This window comes from Pteropus medius, unplaced genomic scaffold, assembly GCF_902729225.1.
Source record: "Pteropus medius unplaced genomic scaffold, Ma_sr-lr_union100, whole genome shotgun sequence".
NCBI classification, from domain to species: domain Eukaryota; kingdom Metazoa; phylum Chordata; class Mammalia; order Chiroptera; family Pteropodidae; genus Pteropus; species Pteropus medius.
In genome coordinates this window covers 10,773,051-10,797,384 of record NW_024354911.1, presented here as the reverse complement: position 1 = coordinate 10,797,384, position 24,334 = coordinate 10,773,051, and the positions used below count along the sequence as shown (strand labels likewise).

The 24,334-nt window shown below is 35.2% G+C and overlaps 3 protein-coding genes across 11 annotated transcripts in view; 2 read left to right on the top strand and 1 right to left on the bottom strand.

The window, feature by feature from the left end:
* The window catches only part of PRPF39 (pre-mRNA processing factor 39), a 30,389-nt gene extending 27,870 nt beyond the window's left edge, over positions 1-2,519 (top strand). For all 6 annotated transcript variants that reach the window (XM_039856472.1, XM_039856477.1, XM_039856474.1 and 3 more), the window contains 3 exons: positions 1,117-1,191; positions 1,405-1,525; positions 1,782-2,519. In XM_039856472.1, coding sequence (XP_039712406.1) covers positions 1,117-1,191; positions 1,405-1,525; positions 1,782-1,838 — 253 coding nt within the window. In that variant the 3' untranslated portion in view covers positions 1,839-2,519. The remainder of the gene's footprint in view (positions 1-1,116; positions 1,192-1,404; positions 1,526-1,781) is intronic.
* Positions 2,520-2,823: 304 nt separating this feature from the next.
* Positions 2,824-16,273, bottom strand: FKBP3 (FKBP prolyl isomerase 3). The gene is made up of 7 exons (XM_039856478.1): positions 15,863-16,273; positions 13,385-13,486; positions 12,621-12,728; positions 6,523-6,658; positions 5,971-6,038; positions 4,381-4,478; positions 2,824-3,170 (listed from the first exon to the last, which is right to left on the bottom strand). Exons 1-7 carry the CDS (start codon positions 15,968-15,970, stop codon positions 3,116-3,118), a joined length of 675 nt encoding a protein of 224 aa, XP_039712412.1. The 5' UTR covers positions 15,971-16,273; the 3' UTR covers positions 2,824-3,115.
* The window catches only part of FANCM (FA complementation group M), a 66,492-nt gene continuing 58,293 nt past the window's right edge, over positions 16,136-24,334 (top strand). For 3 of the 4 annotated variants that reach the window (XM_039856460.1, XM_039856459.1, XM_039856458.1), the window contains exons 1-5: positions 16,137-16,249; positions 17,155-17,994; positions 18,458-18,630; positions 21,220-21,297; positions 22,330-22,488. In XM_039856460.1, coding sequence (XP_039712394.1) covers positions 17,475-17,994; positions 18,458-18,630; positions 21,220-21,297; positions 22,330-22,488 — 930 coding nt within the window. In that variant the 5' untranslated portion in view covers positions 16,137-16,249; positions 17,155-17,474. Of the gene's footprint in view, positions 16,250-17,154; positions 17,995-18,457; positions 18,631-21,219; positions 21,298-22,329; positions 22,489-24,334 lie in introns of all 4 variants that reach the window. The other variant, XM_039856461.1, reaches the window with a different exon arrangement.

The following is a 24,334-nucleotide window of genomic DNA, read 5'->3' as shown; positions in this document are numbered from 1 at the left end:
GCTTAAATGTTAAGTCACTTGCTGATTTGTATGTTCTTCATTTTTCAAAATTTCTCACATGAAGATTGAGTCTCATCACTCAATCTACGGGTTGTTAAAGGCTTTAAGGTAATTAGTCCATTTAAAGTTTGATATTGAGTAAACACTCAACCTGAGATGACTGGTATTAACAATTTTATAGCCCTTGAACATGTTGGGACCAGTGTAATTATAAATATTATTAAATGTGTGTATATATATATATATATATGCAAGATGCCCAGGGAAGTTGTGCATGTTATGTAAAATTTCAAGGTTATTTCTACAGAAATGTTGTATTCAGGTTTATGATTACTTTTAAAAATAAAGCCAATATTTCAGAAAATGGTAAAAGGAAAACAAAATCATGATTTTACAGTCAGTTTGGCTTCAAGTGACATATGGCACTTAGAACTTCATAAACAATAAGTTCCATATATTACATCAGAATTTTATTAAAACTTACCTTTTAATTAATGATAACCAACTATACTATAGTTTTATATGGTTTTTAGTTTCATTTTAAATACACTTTATCCTAACTGATGTCAGGTGTCTTCAGTAGCATTGTTACGTTAGATTTTAAAGTATACAGATTGTACAGTTGTCAGGACTACATGATGGCATTGGACAAAAACATCAAGGTCATTGTCTTAGTTGTGTCACAGCTTCTCAGGCAGGCTTTCCTCATGTATTAGAAATGATAAGCACAGGTAGCTCTTGGCCATCAGCTTTTAGCCAACTAGTAGAACAGGCACCTTTTCAGTAGCTCAGTCAAAAACCCTGGGACTACTAAACGTCCTGGTTTGGGTCATATCCTCACCTCTAAATCAGTTATTGGTCAAGGATATAATGTAATTAGCCAGGCCTGTAAGAAGCCCCATTTGAATGCATGGACTGAAAAGGAAAGTGCAGGGCAGTGGTTCCTCAGAAAAGGTAGCTGGGAACAGATTTGCCTGCTGGCTCATTAAAAAAGAAAGTCAAAGGATGTTCATTTCAATTTACTTTTGTTTTCCTAAGTAGAAATAAGTTAAAACACTTTAAAAATTTAAGTTTGGATTTTGTATATTCCAGTGGATTTTTTTTCTTTTCTCTCAGGCTGTTGAATGCTTATGACGAACATCAAACACTCCTAAAAGAGCAGGATTCTTTAAAAAGAAAAGCAGAAAATGGGTAAGTAACTTTGTTGAATCAGAAAGGGATGCTTAAAAGACATTTCATTGTGGTAATTCCTGTAAAAGACAAATATTTTTAAATGTTACCTTTATGTTGTGGTAATTTAGACAATTTTTTAAAAAAATATGCAGATGTACACTGGTGGCATGCATCTGTTTGTTAAAGGACCTATCTGTAGTTTTGAAGGTTTCCATTTGTCCTTTTATTTAGATCAGAAGAACCAGAGGAAAAGAAAGCACACACAGAAGATACAACTTCATCATCTACACAGATGATTGATGGTGATTTACAGGCAAATCAAGCTGCATATAACTATAGTGCCTGGTATCAAGTGAGTTCACACAATTATAATTGAATTTTTGGTTCATAGATGTTGTTAAAAAGGCTTTTTTTTTTTTTTTTTTTAAAGATAAAGCAATTCTGCTTCTGTTCCAGATTGTACAGTATGTTATTTTGTGGTCAAATCTTAGAATTTCAACAGTGAACACATGCCTATTTTCTTACACATATTTGCTTTATATATATTTTTTTTATATGAAATTCAGCCATAGTGCTAGCATGCCAACATGTTTGCTTTTTCCTTTCAGTATAATTACCAGAATCCTTGGAATTATGGACAATATTATCCTCCTCCTCCAACTTGATGGAAAAATGTAAATATCAGATGGAGTGTGTGACAGTATGAAATTTTTTTTTTTTTAAATGAGGGATGTAAACATAGCATAAGCTTGTTGTATTTGATAACTTGTCTTCCCTGGTTCTGTGTAACATTTGTTTAGTAATAGGGGAAAATGTCACTAAGTAGCTTACAGATACTATTTCCTACCATTTATAAAATTTACTTTTTATTGGAGAACTATTTTTTTTATTTTTGCATTAAGTGGTCTAGAATTCTTTTGCAATGCATTTGCAAGAGTTTTTGTAGCCTTAAAGGTAGGAAAAAAAACCTGACTGCAAATCATGTCAGTGTAGTACAAGATTCTGAAAATACATTAAGGGCTGGTTTAAGGATTTACCTCCAGTTAAAAAAAAAAAAAAAGGATTTTAACCTTTGCTGACTAGGTTTTGTCTGCGTGTTTCAATTATCCTTGTGAATTTCGATCTAACTGCAGAAAATATACATAATTGAAATACTGTATCTTGAAATAGATTATAAATAAAATGTAATGTTTGCATCCCTTTAAAAAATGAAAATCATATCAAAAGTATGTTGTTTCAGGAGACTTTGTATTTAGAATATTCATGTAAACTTGTGAGCAAGCCTTCATTTTTGATCAAACTGATCATCTTCATTTTTGTAATAAAATTGAAGACTCATCCTCTAATTGTTATGAATTTATTTGGGAGATCACTTAATATTAACTTTATTATTAGTGGGTCATTGATTTTGAAGTATCCTTTTCTTGAATTCAGCTATTATCTTCTAACATTTCTTAAACCTTTTAGCTTTTGAATTCCTCTCAATCTCTGCTTTTGCCTTCTCACTATATAGGAATATTTATTTTAAAGATTTTAATATGAGTGTCCCTGGCAAAGCTGTCTAGATAATTTTACTGTTACTCCCTGGTTTGGTGAAGTCTTAGTCCTGGTTAACCTAATCAGAATATTAATATATTAACACCAAACAAATCAAGACATTGGATAAATTTTTATTGAGCCTTTTAGTTTACAACATGAGGTAAAAGAAAAATGAGTTCTCCTTAACCAGTATTTTACACACCAGTAGTAAAATATTTTAAACTTCAGGGATTTATAACAGATTACATTTTTTAAAAGTTTGGGAATCAAGTAAACAAGTTCTAACTTAACTCCTGGAATTTTGCAGTTGACTCTTCCCTTAACAATAGCAACCAGATGTAATTAGTTACATAAGTTTCTTCAAGGCCATTGCTGATGTCTTTAGATCTCAAGCATTGCTATTTCAATCAATATCCACTAATTCCACTTCAAATATGAGTTTTGCATTTGGTGGGATTCTGTTGAAGAAGTCAAGGTAAATATGATAAAAGTTGCTTCTCCCCTCACTCCCAATAACGTTAATCTAAAATCAGAGTTATGTGTACTGGATGTTGGTAAATAACTCCAAATAGGAGGACTTTACAGTTGCTTCAGAAGTGAATAATAAGTGTAGTGGTTCCTAATAAAGGTATCTTTGTGAATGGAAATCGTAGACTGACTAAAGAAGTTTAGCATGGACTAAGATCTTCCTTCCTGGGATGCCTCACCATTAGCAACCATTTAATGAAGACTGCTACTCAGTACTGAAAAAAAAAAAAGTGATTTCAGTCTAGCTGGGTAGATATTAAATCAAAGTTTATATAAGGTAGTTCCTAATATTTGTTGTGAATTTAAAAATGCTCAGTTTAGAGAAGAGTTCGATTTTTATCTGATATTGGTCTTGAAATGCTTCACATGAGGGAGCTACAGCTGGCCATCAGATTTTGATAGGTTTAGAAGAGACTTATATCCTCAAATAATGTTAACTGATAAGACTAGAAAGGAGTTCCAAAAAAACTTTTTTTTCAAACTTTAATTGGTCCAACTAGTCCAATGGGAATGGAACCAACAACAGAAAACTAACTTCTCACCACTTATCTACTGGATTGTTCTGGAGTCATGACTTTTTTTTAATGTTCACAAACTAGACCTATCAGAAAAATATTGTCATTAGTAGTAATCACAGATGCTTACAGTATGATGGATCCATGGTCTCCTTCATTTCATAACTGGTAATCCCTAACATGTTTTCTATTTCTGTGCTTTGTATACTTACTTATAATCACCTAAAATTATACTGTAGCATAAATTACCATGAACCATTATCTGCATCCTGCAGTTTGTTACGATTGTTTGTATTGAGCAGCTTAACTCCTTGAAGTAAACCTTTCAACCATTAACAATTGCCTTTCAAAGTGGAAAACTTAAACCTCACAGTTTAGGTTTGAAAAGTAAGAGCTTGAAGAAGAGGGAAAAAAGGTAGATTCTACCTCAAGTTTGAATACTTTGTACCAACAGAAAATATTAACTATTGTCTGTATTGCAGATGTTGATACAAAAGCCTCTAAATATCAGGAAGACTGGTCTGGACAGGATTCCTGACCCTGGAGATTAACCTAGACAGCATCTTTCATACCGTTAGGTGATCTTTTAGTGATTTTTCTTTAATTACAAGGGAAAAAAGGATACTTGGCGTCAGGCTGTCCTTTCTTTCCATAAGCCCATTCTGGTTCAATCTCCAGTCGAGCCTTTTCTCCTTTACTCATAGTCAAGAGTGCTTCATCCCACTAAAGGCAAGAACATAAAATCAAAACTAATGATAGTCTGCAAAAAATACATGCAAAACCAGAAGAGAGGCAAAGTTATATACAAAAAGAACATTACTGGATTTCATTATGTCCTAAGGTAATGTCCTTAGGTGAGTCCCCAAATCACTGTCCTTTATTTCCTCGGGGCGGCGGGGGGGACGACACTATTTTTTTAGTGTAATACTCAAATGCCTCAAATGATAAAATGTGCAAACATTTTACTTTTGTAAACTGTAACATGTTATAAAGTATGGAAACCAGTTTATTAGCAGTATCATAAAAGTTTTGCTATACTTTTCTATCAGGACAAACTTCGGAATTTATTTTTATAGAGATAAACTAATAAGTACTCACTCTAATGATAGAGGTTTCTGGGCTGCCACTCCATTTTGTCAAAATTTGGATTTTAAAGTCAGTTACCAAAAACAGCTTAATCAACATGATGCAAGAATATAGACTATATTACTAATATATATTCTATTGAAATTTAACAGTCACATAGAGTTCAAGGGATAGAGACAGATCTGTCACATACTGGAAATTAAAAATATTGTTAACTAGAAGGAATTTACCAGTAAGCAAATTATAGAGATAGAAAAATAGCTCAACTTGATATATAGTTGCTATCAACTTGGTATAATCAGGTAGCAGTTAAGGTTACTTTAAATTTTTAGTTTCGAGATATATTTTCTATTCTAGGTTCTGGATATGATTGAACTATATTTTAGGACTTACCCATAGTACAAGGGGTAACATTGAGGGTTCTCATAAGTGCATTTAAATAGGTATTTCAATTATTGTTTGATGTCCTGAGTAAAGACAATTTAAAACAATAAGTGGGCCCTAGCATGACAACCTGATTCAGTGAAGCTGATAATCAGCCTTGGCTTTTTATCTCCTTTTGTACACTGGAATGGTAAAGTACAGCTGAAGCCTAACTTCCCCTTTTCTCAGAGTTTCCTTCCATTATCTCTCTTAGATAAAGGTGTATAAAGGCATGCCTATGTCTGAAAGATTTCTGGTGTTTGAGCTTAGGTTTTGAGAGGTGAGTAGGCTAGAGAACAAATTTGTTTTTATCAGTATTTTAGTGGAAGATATTTTACTTTTCTTGATCAACAGTTATGTAACATCTTACAAGAATCTTAAAGACAAACTTAAAAAGCAAAACATCCTAAGAAATATAATAAAAAGAGGTATGTTGGAAAGAAATATCTGAGTCTGATATATTACATGCTTTAAGTTATATTCATTTAATCTTTTAACAAACTTGAGGTAGGCTGTACTGTCCTTATTTTATAGATGGGCAAACCAAGACCCAGAGAACTTGTGCCATATCAGTTAGTGACCATAGCACCAATTTGTCAGACTCCAAAGATTGTTTTCATCACATCCCCAATCTTAATTCTTTATGGCACCAAGCCACAAGTAGCATGTAACAGAATCTCTTGATTCACTGCCATTTTTTACTTACTCCTCTGATAACTTTGCCTATTCCAACCTTAAAACTTAAAGGCTTGGCATTTTTCTTCTTCTTTGAGCCTGTAAAACAGATTTTCCTTATAATTAATGATGAAATTAAGTTCCAATGGAAAACACAGGGAATTAAATGTTGACATTGATTTTTAGAACTTACCATACTATACATTTGGAAAGAAATAAAAATTCAAAAAGCCAGGTAATTTATCAAGAGTGGTCTAAATGGGGGAAGAGGGGGAGGACCTATATTTACACCACTAAAATAACACACGATCCTGCCTTTTGTATTAACTTACTAAAGCTTCATTTTGGGACATTAACCACGTTTAGACTAAGCTTCTTTGTTTTTTGGCGTTCCAATGACCAAGAGGTCTTTATTCACCAAGTCAATAAGTAGTAAGTAAACTGAAGACCTCTTCCAAGTAAATCACAGGTGCAAATGACCTCTAGAAAAAAGGGACAGCCAAGAAAAAGGTACTGCCAAATGTTCACCTACAGACTTTGTAATGCCTTAAAGTCAAAAAGGTAAGATTACATTTAGACTTACTCGTTTGAATATTGGTATCAAAAACAGTTCCATCCTGTAGTGTTCCTGTATACCAGCAATGAACAACATCTCCCTTTTTGGGGAAGTTGGTCTTATCCCCCTTTTTAAGAACAGATTTTGTGTATTTTGGTGGACCCTACAAACGACAACACACACAGAATTATTATTAACTCATGTCCTTTTAGAAGGATAAAGGATGACAGAATATGTATACAGCCAACTGTGACCTAAGGCTGGTCACAGTGGTTCACCTCTGAGTTAATAAAGTCACTATCTCTCATTTCAAGTCTGTAATAAGAATATTAGTAACTAGGATATCTATAATTTAATTTCAGATTAACTTCCAGCTTCTGTGGAAACCAATGTTCTTTGGCAAGATTCTGTTATTCACCAAACTATAAAATGAATCCAGTTATTTCCCAATGTTAGAAATATCATTACTATTCAATTCCTACAAGATCATTAGGCATTAAATAAAGCATTGTGACACTTTTTCAAACATTTGAGTGGTTTTAGCACCAGTAATTGACATTACTAAATATTTTTATTATATCCAATTAGAATGAATACAGGCATGATGTACCTGTTTCTGAACTTGAAGTTCACACAATGAATGGAATTATCTATAGAAGTTATAACAGGCATATTTCCTAAAACAAAGGATTATTGGTCTTCAAAAAAAAAAGGCTAATCTAATCAAGTATGATTCATATATTGTGAGAAAAGCAGTTTCTTAGTCAAATTTAATAACCAGAATCTTAGAGTATAGAACATCTAATGGTAAAGGAAAAAAGAGATACTAAACACCTATTGTTTGAGTTACTTAACACATACCACCCACTTAATCCTAACAATCCTCTGAAGAAGGTATATCACCAACTTGAGTTTTTGCAGATGAGGAAACTGAGGTTCAGGGTATTTATGCAACAGAGCAAATTAGTAGACTTGGGACTTGGGTTTGTCTGAATCCAAACCCCCTGTTCTTTCCACTATACCAAAATACCTCAAATGATAGTGATCATGATAGTTAACCTCTACTGATGTTAATAGTTAAATAGTTAATTTGCCAGCCACTATTCCAAATTCTTTACATAAATTAACTTTTAATAGTCACTACTTTATGAGGTAGGTACTGTTATCCCTATGTTATAGATAAGGAAACCTAAGGATAGAGCAGTTAAGTAACTTTCTTAAGGTCCTATAGCTCCTAAGTGGCTGAGTAGGATTGGAAACCAGGCAGGTTGGATACAAATGCATGCTCTTAACCATGTTACTACCCCTCAAACACATATGGAACATCAGGTACTATACACGTCATTTTCTTACATCAATTCATTTAACCTCACAGCAACCTAGCAGGCTTCTCCCCATCTTTTATAAAGTGAGGCCTGGATAGGGTAAAAAGCCCTATGTAATTCAGAGTAAGGATTAGCACTTTGAACTAAAGCTAGGCTGCCTCCCTAAATCAAAAGAAAGTCACATCTATAGCTTGAGTACAATTTGCATTATTAAACTAAACATTAACTTCCTCCCTGACATTCCCATTCTAAGCTTGTTTTATTGAGATGCTACTATAAATGGTCAGGTGTCTACTAGTGGTAGTGTAAACTGGCCCCATCTCTTTGAAATGCAATTTAAAGATGTTAAAAGTGTGATAAATAATAATTCTATTTATACAACTTAGGAAAAAATCTTTATGCAGTTATCCAATACACTATTATCCATACTGGCAAAATAACCACACATTTTATGGTAATATAAGACAATAACATAGAAAAATTCTTTTAAAATTAAGTGAAAAAATCAATAGAAAGTTCTAACTACAGTAAAATCTCAACTATTATGCACAGAAAATAAAACATTCTAGAATGTTAAACGTGTTCATTTTTAGGTGTTAGAATTACTGTTACCTATCCTTTTCTGTTATTTTCTGTTTTAAAAATAACGTATTTTTATATCAGAAAAGTAAATGGTTTTAAAATGTTGACAAAAATCTAGTAACATATTCCACATTTGAAAATAATTTTAATTAAAAAATCTTAAAAGCCAGAAAATGAGAATGACTACATATATTTATTATGAGAATATCAGACTATTTTAAGGAAATTACATATAATTATTTAAATGGATAAGGTATGATTAGTGAACAATAACCATATTTTAAATCTTAATGTAATGCCATCGTTTTCCCATTTGTTGTCTCAAGTTAATTGGGCATGTTGTGTTATCTAAACTAGAGGTCCTAGAATAATGCAAACATACATTAAATTGGTGGTTATGGTTCAGTCTTAATGGTGAAGGTGCCAAACTGCCCAGTGATAGCCTCCATCAGTGGAGGCTTATTTAGTGTCTTTAATGGATCACTCATTCCTTGGCACTGTTAATACTGTTAGAAGGGTCTAATGTAATTAAGTTTGGGAAATACTACTTTAAAGTTATATATGACTCTATTCCACATGACTTTTCGGAGCTGTCATTAGCTAAAATGCACTGTGAATCTTCAAGTAGGAGACACAACGTAGTTTTTAATGACACCGCAAAACAACCTGGAACTTCTATAATCTATATAACCAGAAATTCTACTCTGGTTATTTGAACTGATGCTGGTTTTCACTGCAAGAATCTGTTTGGTTCATGGTGAGGTCACATCAGTTCCAAGGCTATCCTGGAGTTATGTGCTTGAATGAACCTTGCTTTTAGGTAATTTGGCTTTACAGCAATTTCTTAGTCCGAAGTGATAAAAACAACATTTCCAAAATTGGATCTAACTTAGGTACTTCTAGACCCAGAGATAAAAGGACTTAGAGAGTAATCAGCCAATTACAATTAACTGAATCACATCATAGCCTCTAAAAATAAGAATATATTACATAATAGTTCCTGTTACTAATCTAAGAAATATTTGAGTATGTTCTATGTGATAGAAACAATATACATAGGTGAACTGGCAGACATGGTCCTAGTCCTCCCTCCTGCAGAGAATATAGGCATGTGTATAATTACATATGTTTTGAGACCTGTAGAAAAGCACAAGATACTAAGATGGGAATGACACAGTGACCTAACCCAGTAGAGGCTATAGGGTGGGAGAGGTTTCTCTGAAGAAATGTTTAAACTGTATCCTGAAGGATAAGCAAAGGCTACTCAGGTGTTGGGGGAAGGTTTACAACAAAGAATAGCATTTTCACATAGCAGAGAAGAGCATGAAAATTGTATAATCTGCAAGGGAGGAAAGGAGAAAATGGTACGAGATAAAGGATGGAAAGACATGTAGCACATGTGAAGAATCTGGGTTTTTATCTTCAGATCATTAACCAGCCAACTAAAGAGTTTTAAACAGAAGTTACAAAATCAGAGTTGTGTTTAAACAGATCATTGTCACACAGTGTGAGGAATGGTCAGAGAATGAAAAGTAGAAGTGAGGAGACTTGTAAGGAGAGTTTAAGATAGCAGTCTAGGTCTACATTAGAATGCTAACACTGGGGATAACAAAAGATGAATGGTTCTGAGATATATGTATGAAGAATCAACAGAATTTAGTGATGGTTAAATGTGAAGGAGTTCTAAAGGATGAATCTCAAGTGTTTTGCCTGAGTACTTTTCAGAGTGATTCCTGACTGCTGAGTGAATTCCTGTCCCAATGTGTACTTACTTTCTTGTCCAATATTCATTCATACTTGAAAACTTTCTTCATCACTATTAAATACATAATAGACAATAAATATCTTGACTATGACCCATTTATTTAAAATCCACTAAGAGCAATTAGACAAGGTTCTTTACATTAAAATCAGTAAGGAAGAGAAATAATACAGGTACCATGTGCTACAGGAACTTATGCAGTTAAGTATACAGTGAAGTCTGGGATGGTGAAAACTTCAGAGGAAGCAATGAGCCCAAGACCTGTGTCTTAAAGCAGAGAGAGAACAAACAGGGAAGCAAAGAGGAAAGATACACTAAGCAAGTAATGAAAGTAGGAAAGGGCAGTTTTGTAGACCATGAGCAGACGTTTGTGGTTGAAGAATATTTCTATAGAAGCAAATCTGGAGCTGAGCAGAGGCCAGATATTGAGAGACTTTACATGTCAAAAATGCTGTCCAGTAGAAATAAAATGAGTTACAAATGTGATTTTAAGTTGTCAAGTTGCCACATTAAAGCAACACATTCAAAATATTTCAACATGTAATCAATATAAAAAAATTGAGATATTTTATATTCTTTTAAAAAACTTATACTAAGCCTTTGAAATTGAGGGCATGTTTTACACTGAAAACACATTTCAATTCAGAGTAGCCATAAAGTGCTCAGTAGCCACATATGGCTAGTGACCACTGTATTGGATACAGCAGTTCTATATAGTACAGAATTACTGAAGATTTTGAGCAGGATGTAGTTTGCAAAATATTGTAGAAAGCTTACTAAAATAGCCATTTTGGGGCTGAATGGATGAAGGAATGAAGACGGGAGATTAATGACTTTTCCAACACTCAGTTCTGAGGCTTTGAAATGCTGAGAATCAAAAAGGAATAAAGATTTGAAAAAGAAAGGAGATGTTTGAGAGCACGAGTCCCAAGGGAGACATGAGAATGAAAAAGCCAAAGATTCAGAGAACTTTTAAGCTGGGAAGAAGAAAATGGTTATAATTATGTATGCTAACAATCTTGGTAAAATAGAACAAAGAAGTATATAATGAGAAAGGAGTAAGAGAGGATTGAGAATTTATGAGAAAGCAGCAAGTAGTTTATATGAGCAGTGTGATGAATTGAGTGAGGGAGAGTATAAAAGTTTGAGTAGCAGTGAAACTAGAAAACATGCATGGCTGGTATTAAGCATGAATTTATACCAAGCCCAATAAACAAGTTTTCTGATTATTTTTCGTCGCAGTACTTGCTCTGCAGTACCAAAGCATTAACAGAGAAAGCAGACAGGAATCAACAAAGTATTGGTCAAGAGGCTATGGACTCCAGGTGCTTGGAAGACAATGAAAGCACATAACAGGGCTCAGCCTGGCCAGTTAAATGAAATGAAATGAAAAGGCTCTAAATAAAAGAATATAGTTTAGAACCATCACAGTATCTCTCCAGTCTCCAGCCTTTACAGTCTTTTATTTTTAACTCTCTTTTTCTTACCTTCTTAATGATATACTATCTGTTGCCTCATATCTCCCCTAATATAATTTTCTGGAAGGTAAACTATGTTGCCAATTGCTTCTGCAACCCTTTTATTAATTAGTATGTCTCTATCTGCCTTATTAGTTGCTCAATATTTGCACAGTATAACATCAGATAATAGTTACGATAAATCTCAAAATAGCTTTATATTGTGTACATACCCACAAACATTAATATGTGCTTTTCAACCAACATAGCTTTAGTCATATAAACATTTATATTTCTATACTTGACTTAGACTTTTTCCACAAATGCCCAAATGCTATACCTTATCAACAGGCTACACCTCTTCATAAGGAATAAAGAACTAGTATTATTATATTATTATCACTAATACTAAGACAGCTAGGAATGAGTGAGCTTAGTTATTAGCAAGCTATTATCAGAAGTGGCAAGGTTATAATCAATTCAACTCTAGGCTGTTCTAAGAGCTGTCTTTAGCTTACAAAGGCTGTCCATTTGCAGAAATGGTTTTACCTGGGTTGAGAAAGATAAGACAAATGAACCCACACCCTGCAGCTAGGCCTGGACTAACTACTTCTATTGCCAAGGACACCATGTACATTGGAAAAAACTAAAAATAATCAAAATGAAGTTTCTTTCACTCAGTCCAACTTGGCTATAGAGTCAGGACCTTAAAATAGCTTTGAAAGCTCAGAAGTTTTGGCCAGACATAGCTAGAGATGTCTCAGAGGAAAGGCTTCCCAACTCTAAAGCACTGGTTTTAGGCTCTCCGACTCTGCCCCATTGGCTTTTTTTTTTTCCCCCGATTCAGTACACCCTAGGGAGATACACTCCAAATTGGTGTTTGGCACATGTAGGTGGCTACACTCACCTACCCCTTAGTGTGAGAAATCAATGATGTACAACAAATACTATTCTCAAATTCACCTAACAATTAAATAGGGAACTATTATACATACAAACCTCATCCAGAGTCTCTTCAGACTTGGTTTCTTTGGGTTTATCTTCATTAAGCTTCACATTTTTCACCTGCTCAGACACTTTACTTATACTTTCAGTACCCTTGAAACGCTGTAAGGAAAATATTCTAACATCATATTCAGGATTGGCTAAAAGCTAGGAAGGACATTTAGATTTTCAGCCTCTCAATTAAATGAACATCTGCACCATGAATATCGGCTACATAAGTCAAATAGAAATAAATAGAAACTGCCTAAGAACAAAGGAAATATGCTAAGCATTTTAATCAACAAATTGGCCCTCAAACCATCTCACAATATAAATTCTGTAACGAAAACCATGACTCAGAGATATAAATACTACTCAACTCCTTAATAAAGATTTGTTTCTGTGGAAGATGGTCATTTCATAGTGAACACATATTGGGAAATTTCTTAAAATTTGTTTTTCTAATGGCTCAGCATAAATCTGAGACTTTAAATTCATTAATGAAATGGAACTTACTTTGGATTTATAAGTTTTTGGTGCCCTTAAAAATTTGTCATCTTTACTAGAGAATTATTTTAAAGATCTGATCCTTTTCAAAATATCAAAACATCCTGCTATACTGCAGATTAGCCTCCCTAGAGTTGACGGCCAGCCCATTTATTACAGTTAAGAAAAACTGCAGGTGTAAAAACTTCATATTCTGCAAATAAATGCATTCAAAACTTATTTTTGGGAATAACATCTAAAATGATATTCTGCTAATATATAACAATACTCACCTTACTTTCAAAAAGATGGTTATAGGCTGTAACCAAATGATCCTTGTTAGCTGTCTTGGCCACATTTTTAATGTTTCCTAATAATTTATGTTCTGCAAGAAACTAAAAAAAAAAAAGTCAAAAAAATTTCCCTCAGATAAAATGGGTCTAAAATTACAAAATGACCTTTTATGTTAGCTATTATGTTTTCAATACTACTACTGATAGGAAAAAATGAAATAAATGTATTTTATACCCTACTTTGTAACAACAAAAAAAGATTTAAGGAAGATTTTAAAAACCATATTGGGCAGTTTTTTAGAAGAGTTATTTAGAAGACTGGAACTGCAGTATTATGTAGGGGTCACACTGGTGTGTACTAACCCTTTTTCCATAACAGAACTCAGAAAAGCACATTTGTACAGCAAGCACACTTTGGTAACTGGGCAAAGCTGCTCCTGGCAGGATGTTACTTGGCCCTGGCAGAGCCTCCTGCCATGTTGGGCACAGCTATCTTGACACATCTATAACCCATTCTGGCAGACTGGGAAAAACAGTTACATAACGCCAGATATATAATGGTTAAGTTTATGGGCTGTAGAGTCAGACCATCCGGGTTAAAATCCTAGCTGATTTTAGACAAGGGACTAAGCTTCCCTGAAGATTTAGTTTCTATATCACAGTGGAAGATTAATAACAGCATTTATGTCAACAGAGGGTGGTTGTAAGGATAATCTACAATAGAATTACATTTCTCTCAAATATAAGACCAGTGCTTGCTTCAGCAGCACATATACTAAAATTCAAATACAAGACTAAGTTGGCAGATGGGCACCAAAACACTATTAAAATATGAAGTCATCAAAATCATGTAACTTCATCTCAAAATCATGTAACAGGGATTTTAATAACATCTTTGTTTCCTTTATTCTGCTTCCTTTTCTGCCTTGTGGACCTTGCTTGGTTCCTTTTACTTTCTCAGTTGTCTTCTGACTCTTCTAACCTTTGATAAAGCAGTTTTCCTAACACTGACACTATTGTTTTTGCTGTTTTACTCTCCCCCTCCTAGAGAAATGTTCTAAATGATAAAGGCTGATGGGGAAAGGCTATCTTGATTATATGAAAGTAACCCACTGCATTAGTATTCCTGTGATTTCTTTAGCAAGATTTCTGGAAAATATCCAAAATATAAACATCTCTTTGATATCTTATGATCAATAAAATAGTGACTGTAAATATAGGCTTAAGTATGTGACTGTACACTATAAAATATGCACTTGGAAGATTAATGTGCCTAAAAATATTTTGTCAGTCTCTCAAAATTGTCCCACCTGGGCCAGTTTTACTTTAGATTCCACATTGGGTTGATTTGTTTTATAAGAATTTGTTGAAGTACAATATTGAGGCATTCTATTGCTCCATTTGAAATATGAATTGGCTTAAAATAATTCCACTAAATTGGTATAAAATGGTATCCCTGAAGCAAGGTTTCTTTTTCATCCTTGTATCCCCAAACACTTGAGCATAGCTCTTGCTGTAGATGTCAGGATAATTATTTAGGAGTATGGAGCTGGAAGGTGGAGAATAATTCTCTCTCCTTCAAGACAGCTCAAAGTGAAAATCTTAGAATCTTCTCAAAGGAACCCAGAAACAATATTTCTAAACAGTAATTTAGAACCTAAAAAAAATTATAGAGAAACCACATAGACTGCTGCTTCTCTTTCCGATAGTGGGCGATGCCTCGTTCATAACATTTACAGTCGTTCAGTAATTTAAGAGAGGTATGAATGATCTTAACTTTCGAAGGAAAAAAAGTCTGACAAAAATAACTTGTGACTACAGACGGGTGGTTAAGATGGAGACTATGCTGAAAAATGCAGGACATATCTGTAAAGAATGCCAAATTGATTAATTTATAACAATGGGAGACCACTATATATGAAATGCGACGTTAACTCCAACTATAAAGGTGAAAAAGTCACTTAAAGGTTCCACATTTTAAAAAATTAAACCAAAATTTACGGATTTTTTTTTAAATGACACGTATTAGTGTTCAGTATTTAGTAATTAATGAGAAAAGCAAATCGCACACACTGTTCCCACAGAATCTTCATATTTTCTCATTTCCCTAACAGCCCGCACTCTCCTCTAGAGGTCTCATCCAAAGGCCCACTCCTCGGCCCCTGGCCTCAGCCACATCTCTTGGGTTTCTTTTTTTCATGGCCTTCCCCTCACTCAAAGATCCCAATAAGGTTCTAATTCTGCGATTGCTTCCTGCGAGCCCCAAACGGTAACGCTGCTCCACCCGCCCAAGCAGGGCAGGCCTGAGGGGCGGGAGCCCGGCTCCAAAGCTCACGCAGGGCCTCTCCGGCCTTCCAGGCCACCGGCCGCGAGAGGACGAGGGCGGGGGCACAGAGGGATACGGAATGTACGGACATCTCCGGGGGGGTGAGGCGTCCCTTAGCCGCACTAGCCCGGCCGCCCCGCCGCCTCTGGTACCGAATCTGAACCGTGGTCCTGTAGAAACTTGATAATGTCCTTCTTGGGTAGCTGCTCGCTGCGCAGCTGCTCCACGGTCCAGGCCCGCTGTGGAACGGCTGCCGCCATCTTCCCCCGCTGCCTCGCTTTACTGAGCCAGCCCGCCTCGGTTCTGCATCGCTCCGCCCCGGGGCGTGGCGTGGACCAGCACTGAGCTCGACGGGGCGGGATCACGGCACTACCCGGCGGGATTGGGGCGCGTCCTTGAGTGACGTCAAGGCTGTGCTTTGAGGACTTCTTTATTGAGTCCGGGTGAAAATCCAGCTGATGGGGCTCTAGCGGCCAACTGCGCAGAATACTGTAAACTGTAATCTACTCTTAATTGGAGCCCTTGTGAGACTTCTGAAGGTAGTGATATTTACTAGCCATTACCCACACTTGTTTTTTACCGACGGTTTGCTGTGCCTTTAAAGTCTATAACCTATTTAAAGAAAACAGCATTTAGACAACTAACTTCATTTTATCTAATTCGAACCTAAAAATTCACACCTAAATTGGCTGTCTTCATCTAACAGAATAACCCATATCCCATCTCTCTTTTAAAACTCACACAAATGAAACTAAAATACAACCTGTGCTCCCCCCCCAAAAAATACAAACACAAGAGAAACAATGATCTAAAAGTAAATTCAGGAATTTAACCCAATAAAACAATGTAACGAAGCTACGCGCAAGAAGTCGTTTGCTGATGGCGATGTGGGTGACATTAATGCTCAAAACATTTCAGGATGTGTGTGTACTTTTCCTCAATACACGAGGAAACAAATTTACAACGGTTCCTTAAAGTCGCCAGGTTTAGAGTAGAGAAGCCGGGAATTGTATCCAAGCTTGAGGTAGAAAGCTATCGCTAGAGTAAAACCACAAAGACGCTTATCGTTCCATATAATTTATGAAGATGTGAGGAGCATCAGAATCATTTTTTTTCCCTTTCGGATTGTCCAGCGAATATCAGGACCAAACCATTTACTTCCACGTTAATAATAAAAATATTAAGATAATGGGTTGCCACTCCTAATACTGCAAAAAAGAGACCCGACATTTTGTTTTCTCAGCCTGGGTAGAGAAATAAGACATTATTTAATTGAATCTAAATTTTCGGTTTTCACCTCATTTTCTGATTTAAAAACACAACTAACAACAAATAAGCCATGTTAGATTATAATAATGTTAAGTTCACAAAAAAATGTGAGTACTGATTGTCCTCAGGATCTCAAGGTTATTTATTTTTATTATTTCATGCGACATCACTTCAGCAATGACGGCAGGACACCCAGCCATTGGACGCGGAACTCAAATTCAGAGTTTACTAAAAAGCTGAAAAAGGGACCAAGTTTGAAGTAACTCCAAAACAATGCGCATGCGTCTCTGGGAGGGCCTCGAGGGTTTCCATGAAGCTAGCCAATCATTCTCAACGCAAACTCAGGGGCGGCATTTTCAACTGGATAAACTAACCTCAGCCCCGCCTCTGGTTCCACTGTTCTGGGTGAAGGTAAACCGATGGGGGTGAAACGGTGGCGGTTGAGCTGCTGCAGCTGCTGGCATCTGAGAAAAACTTTTGGTGGTTGTCGGCCTCATGAGCGGACGGCAAAGAACGCTTTTCCAGACGTGGGGCTCGAGTATCTCCCGATCCGCTGGGGCTCCAGGTTGCAGCTCTGGAAATGAGCGGCCTCAGAACCCCAGCGTCTCTAAGGCGCGATTTCCTGCTGCGGCAGAAGCCGCCGTGGCACAGCCGGAGTCAGATGATGATGATGTGCTGCTTGTCGCAATGTACGAGGCAGAGCGGCAGCTGAGTCTAGAGAACAGCGGGTTCTGCACCTCTGCGGGAGCCCTGTGGATTTACCCTACTAATTGCCCAGTGCGGAACTACCAGCTTCACGTCGCCCGGGCCGCTCTGTTCTGTAACACGCTAGTGTGTTTGCCCACCGGGCTGGGAAAGACCTTTATTGCCGCCGTGGTCATGTACAATTTCTACCGCTGGTTCCCTTCTGGCAAGGTGGTTTTCATGGCCCCCACGAAACCGTTGGTGACACAGCAGATCGAGGCTTGCTACCGGGTGATGGGGATCCCGCAATTCCACATGGCGGAAATGACAGGTATTTTAAAAAGAATGGGCTAATTTGAAATTAAGAGCTGGGTACTCAGGAGAAAGTACGCGTTCTCTTGGAAATTGAGCTAAAGGAATTCCTGAAACATGGAATAGTCCCTAGATTATATGTTTTCTTACTTCCTCTCCCTTAAACATCATGTACAGGCATGCCTCCTTTTTATTGCTCTTTGCTTTATTGCGCTTCACAGATGTTGACGTTTTTAGAAATGAAGGAAAGACCCTCCAACCAGCCAAAAGATTACCACTCACTTTATTGCTATACTAGCTTTATTGCGGTGGTCTGGAACTGACCACTGCATGTTTCTGTGGTATGACTGTATTTGTAGCAAGTCCAGCCTTAATAGGTTTGTTTTATTCTGTCAGAATCCCTGTAGCTTGTCAGAGCATTTTGAAGCTGTTAAGTGTTTATGTATTCCCCATCGGTTACCCAGTGTCACTTTTATTTATAGGATCTACCCACGCTGTCACCAGGAAGGAAATATGGAGCAATAAGAGAGTCCTTTTCCTTACACCTCAAGTCATGGTAAATGACCTTTCTAGAGGAGCTTGTCCTGCTGCTGAAATAAAGTGTCTAGTTATTGATGAAGCTCATAAAGCTCTTGGAAACTATGCTTATTGCCAGGTAATATTTTCTTAAAAAGTATTTTGTAGAGTAAACATTGTTAGAGGGTATTTTGGAGAATAATGATTAATAATGGAAGTTATTGATGGTATTATGAAAAGCCTTAACATCTGTTATCTTGGAACAGATAGCGATAGGAAATACTTTTCTTCATCTATTAAAATCAGTGTCTGCTGTCTTTATTTGTTTATTTATTTTGCTTAACAAGGCCATTAGTGTCAGATGTAGATATGAGAGCCTCGTCATTGAGGCAGTGATCCAAACTAGGGTATGGGTGGAGTTTTGGAACTAAGATAATTCAAAGATTTGTAGTGAATATGCAGTGTAATTCCTTGGTAGGTAGGTAAAATAATACTCAACTGTTAGCATTGTTTTAGAGATCGAATGACATAATGCAGCATACCTAACACAGTGCCTTGTAGTCAAGTACTATAGTAATATAAAGTACAAAGGTGAAAAGGTGGGCTATGACTGGAGAGTACTTAAGAGCCAAGTCATGAAGGCATTTGTGTTTTATGCTTAGTAGTTTGAATGCTCTTTGTAGGTCATAAGGGATGTAGGTGGTGGAGACATTGAAAAATGTTTAGCTAGGGCAATATTTAAGATTTAGAAGAGATTAGAGAGAGAGAGCTAAAAAAGCAAGTGTACAATGAAAGATAGGAATTCAGGATGACTCCCAGGTTTCTGACTTGGAAGATTGTGAGGATGTTGGTGCTACTAGTCAAGATGGAAAGTTCTGGACGTAGAGAATATTTGGGGTGTTATGGAAAGATAGTACAGTTTTAGATTGTTGAGTTTGAGATATCTGTGAGGAATCTAGCTGTAGATATCTAGTAAGCAGTAGGTGATAGAAGTATAGATTAAGTAAAGAGTTCTGAGCTGGAGATACAGATTTGGAAATCATCAACTTATAAGTGCTAGGTATTAAAACTAATAGCTGGTAATACTAGGGAGAGAGTATTGTGTAAGGTTAGAAGGGAAAGTTAATTTCATTTAGTGCAAAGAGATGAGTTTCACTGTCATTTTGTGAATTTGTAAAGTAGCTTTTTTGGGGGACTTTATTATTGTATTATATCAGTATTATCTTTTGGAAAAATCATCTTTCTCAGTTGATCTCAGCTAGAAAATGGATATATTTTTCCATTTATTTGTATTTTTTTCAAGTTAAATTGATACTCAGTGTGTTAGGGTTTCTACTTGAGAGGGACAATTACAAATTTTTATTCTAATTATGGAATTCATTTTGTAGATTTAGCTTATATTTAGCAACTTTAACTCGTTTATTTCCAAAAAATTGCTAAGCATTAGGTGATTTCTTTTTTATTTAAAAATTTTTTTTTTAATAGGTGATTTCTTTTTTAAACAACAGGGCTTATGCTTTTAAAGTACTATGAGACATGCATTGACTTAATTAATACTCAAACATCCCTGAGAGTTTATGCTACATTGAATATTCAGATATAGGTTCTAACAGGCATACCAGCTCAATGAAGAAATTATCTTCCGGGGTTACAAACACACCACTAGTTCTTCTACAAAATGCTTGAGAACCCCTCTTGGAAAAAAGTCATGTATTAGGGACATTTTGTCTTGCATCAGTTTTTAATTAGAACAATTCTGTTTAACTGTCCATTAAATATAATATTCTATCTTTATATGCATTCTATATCGCGTTTTTTTTTTTTAAAACAAGCTCTAGAAATAATTTCTTTGAGTTTTAATGAAGATTCAGTGTGAAGATTCATTGAATTCATCCTTGACATGGGTTGAAGTTAGGACAGTTTTTAGATAATCTAGTTTTACTGTTTTCTATGTCTAATGTGGAACTGTGGAATACTGAGAGCTATTCCTGCAACTCAGTTTACTTAGGGGTCCTTTTTTCTTATATTGGGGCCTCATGAAGGGGCATATGAGAATCTGGAAAATTATCCAGTATTAATCATACCAGAAGTTGTGTTGAAATTAAACTGGGAAACCTGGAATGACGCTTGTTGCCACCTAGAAAATGTTTTAGAATTTAAAAGGAAAGTTAAGATTTTTTAAATTACCCCAAAGTAGCCTTATTCTTTTAAAAATAAACTTAATTTAAAAATTGTGAGCCTTCCACATAAAATCTAACTTCCTTAAAATCTCAAAATAATTTTTTTATTTCAAATTTAATTTTATATTGGTATTCAATTTTTTTCTATTTTTATACTGTGATTTATCCTAATCCGGTAAATGTGCATATGTATATAGCTGTAAGGCTACACTGTGGCCCAAGCAATGGAGAGTGGACTCTTTTCTTTCATTTGCCCTTGAGTTAGCCATCTGAATATTTTGATTTGCCTCTGTATTAGGCCTTGATGTCATAGCTTTATATATAGAAGAAATCCCAAAGCGTTTTTGATTGGTGTATAGACCTAAATCACTTGCTCTTCACATAATATGACTAATGATTGTTTCATATACTAGGTTTATCAATACTCCGAATAAAGGAATAATGATAATGGTCCATATATAATAGCCTATTTAACAAAATTATTATTATTTTTGTATTGGATAGATGAAATTAAGGTTTTTTTTTTTTTTTTTTTTTTTTTTTTTAAGGTTGTGAGAGAACTAGTCAAATATACCAATCACTTTAGAATTTTGGCTCTTAGTGCCACACCAGGTAGTGATATAAAGGTAAGTAAAATGTCTTTCCATTTATTAACACTTAGGAAAATAAGAACTTTTGTATGTGGCCAGATCAGTTTTCCATTTTATATTTAGTTTGACATTAAGACTACAACATTTCCTACAACTTGACTACTTTTTCTTCTGTTTACAGTTAGTTTTTATACATTAGTAATTTTCAGACTTCAGTGTGCAGAAGAATCATCTAAAGCTGTTTGTTAAATTTTTACTGTTTTCAGTTCTTTTAATGTCTTATTTTGAAATGACTTTAGACTTCCAGAAAATTTGAAAAAATTGAAGTCTCCATGATAAAATTATCAAAACCAGGAAATTAACATTAATACAATACTAGTAACTAATCTAGTTACTAGTACTAGTAGACCGTATTTGAATTTTGCCGGTTTTCCTACCAGTGTCCTTTTCTGCTTCAGTGTCTAGTTCAGGATCTTACATTGCATTAGTTGTCATGTCTCCTTTGTCCATTCCAATCTGTGACAGTTCCTCCGTCTTTTGTTGTCTTCCATGACCTTTTCTTGTTTTTCATGCTTTTGAAGAGTGAGTGCCAGATATTTTGTAGAATATCCCTCAATTTGGGTTTAATATTTTCTCATGATTGGAGTGAGGTTATGTAGATTTCCTGATTCTTGGCAAACACTTTTTTTTTTTGCTCTAAACTTGACTGTTATATAATTTTGAGGGGATTTAGTTTGCTGATCTAAAACTTCAGTTTTGAGTCCTTATGAAATGTTGATGGAAAATATCACTGCTATTGGAAAGTGCAAAATATATTTCATTGACTTGTTAGACATTTACGATATCCGTATTTCTTAGATGCTTGGCTTGAAGGGCTATGTGGAAGAAAGATGTTTCAAAAGCCTTGTTCCTCTATTGTGCCAATTCTTGTGTACTTTATAGTACTTTTTTTAAATTAATGATGAATTTTTAATGTTTCTTTCAAAAATTTTACTGCTATTTCTGTTAGTGACAAAGTAAAATATTTAACATGTAACATAATTTATGATCATAACTGATTTTGTGTAGGCTGTGCAGCAGGTTATTACTAACCTACTAATTGGGCAGATAGAACTTCGTTCTGAAGATTCTCCAGATATTTTGCCATACTCTCATGAAAGACAAGTTGAAAAGCTTGTTGTTCCCCTTGGTGAAGAACTCACAGCTATCCAAAAGGCGTATGTTCAGGTAAGCCATTTTGATCACAATGCAGGATTTTAATAAATGAACTGATAGTGTAATTATTTTAATTAACAGAATCTGGCTGTGAGAATATATAGTTATCATTTTATACAATCGTTGAAAAATTTTTTGAAATTAAAATTTTTGGAATGAGCACCATGTTTTAAATGTACTGACAAACTTAGTTAAAGAAGTTGACCATTTCTAAAGTCAATAATAGCCTTATATGGTTTTGTATTTTTTTAAGTAAACTTTTCAATTGTAGTATAACACTTTCTCCTCATACACACACTCAGCAGAGTGCACAAAATATATGTGCAGTTCAGTGACTTTTTATTTAGTGAACATACCCATAACACATATCCAGATTCAATCAGAAATTTCTTTGTAAGGAAATGTATTTTCAGTATGTTCCTCCCTGATCCCTTATATAGCAATGGTTCTCAACGAGAGGCGATTGTGCCTACCTGGTAACATTTGGCAATGACGTAACACATTTTTGGTTGTTATATCTAGAGAGAATAGGGGATGGATTGCTCCTGGCATTTAGTATTAGAGACTGGAAATGCTGCTTAACATTCTGCAATGGACAGAAGAGCCTCCGACAATAAAGAATTATCTGGTCCAATTGTAGCTATTGAGAATCTTCTTTGACAGTTATCACTTTCAGTGGAAGAAATTTGAGGTAACACATTGTTTTTCTGTAGTTCATAATTAGTGTCATGCTAGGAGAATACCTTGTTTTCATATTTCGTTGCCATGGATTAAAGATGGCCACAGATTCTTTGCCACTCCTCTAGTTGAGAGGTAGGATACATTTCCTCTTCCCTAGAATCTAGGCTGGCCCTGTGACTGACTTTGACCAACAGAATGTGACAAAACTCAAGCTATCCATGTTGAGGAGAAGGGAGGAACCAGTAGATAACAAAGTAGAATTGAAGGTTCGGACATGTGGCCCCAGTTGAGCTATTTCAGCTCCCCCAGCCATCTGAGTCTCCAGACATCAGGTGCAGAGACAAGCTGTTGTGCCCTGACAGAATTCTTTTTTCATTTTTAACATTTACAATAATTTTAGAATTTCAAGAAATTTGCAGAAATAGTATAGAGAGTTCCAGGAGGAGATACTTTAAGAATACAAATATTCCTGTTTATCAACATATTTTGTTCACTGATTTTAGCATGTAATAATGATGGTTCTTGTATACAACAGTTATTTCTGTAGTGTTTGCTTAATCATTGTTAACTCTTTCCCTCATTTCTTTTACATTTGTTAATTTGAATTCTTCTAATATGAAGGGTTGTTTCTTCTCCCATATTTACCTATTAATTCAATTCTTTATATCAGTATGGACTAAAGGATTTTTGTTTCCTGTGGGTTAAATCCAGTACTATCATTATTAATTTTGTTGCTCAGATTGTACCAGCTTTGGCCATTGGGAGCTCCTTTAAGTTGGCTCCTGTGTCCTTCAGACATGTTAACTTCCTGGCATTACAAGATATTTTATGTTCATTTGGTATTTTTCTTGTCCCAGCCGTGGAATCAACCATCTCTCCAAGGAATCCTTGTTCCTTTTATGGAAGAATGGTATTTAGAAACCAGGATCTAGGTACTAGATATTCTCATTGTTACTGTGGTGTCATATCTCCTAGGCCCTCTGAGTGATCTGCTTGAGTTCTTACCCACAGAATGAGAATCACGAGCAAATAAAATGGTGGTTGTTTTAATCTATAATGTTTTGCAGTACTTTGTTATGCAGGCATAGATAACCAAAACATTCATTTATTATTTAACCTTTAATAAGTCTTTATTAAAAATAATTTTATAGGAATATGGTTTGGTTTTTAAATTATT

Coding starts and splice junctions, on each gene's coding strand:
- FKBP3 (XM_039856478.1), bottom strand. CDS start 15,970: ATGGCGGCAGCCGTTCCACAGCGGGCCTGGACCGTGGAGCAGCTGCGC. Junction 6,659..12,620: donor CTGAAGAGACTCTGGATGAG/GTTTGTATGTAT, acceptor TGTCGTTTGTAG/GGTCCACCAAAATACACAAA. Junction 6,039..6,522: donor TGATACCAATATTCAAACGA/GTAAGTCTAAAT, acceptor TCTGTTTTACAG/GCTCAAAGAAGAAGAAAAAT.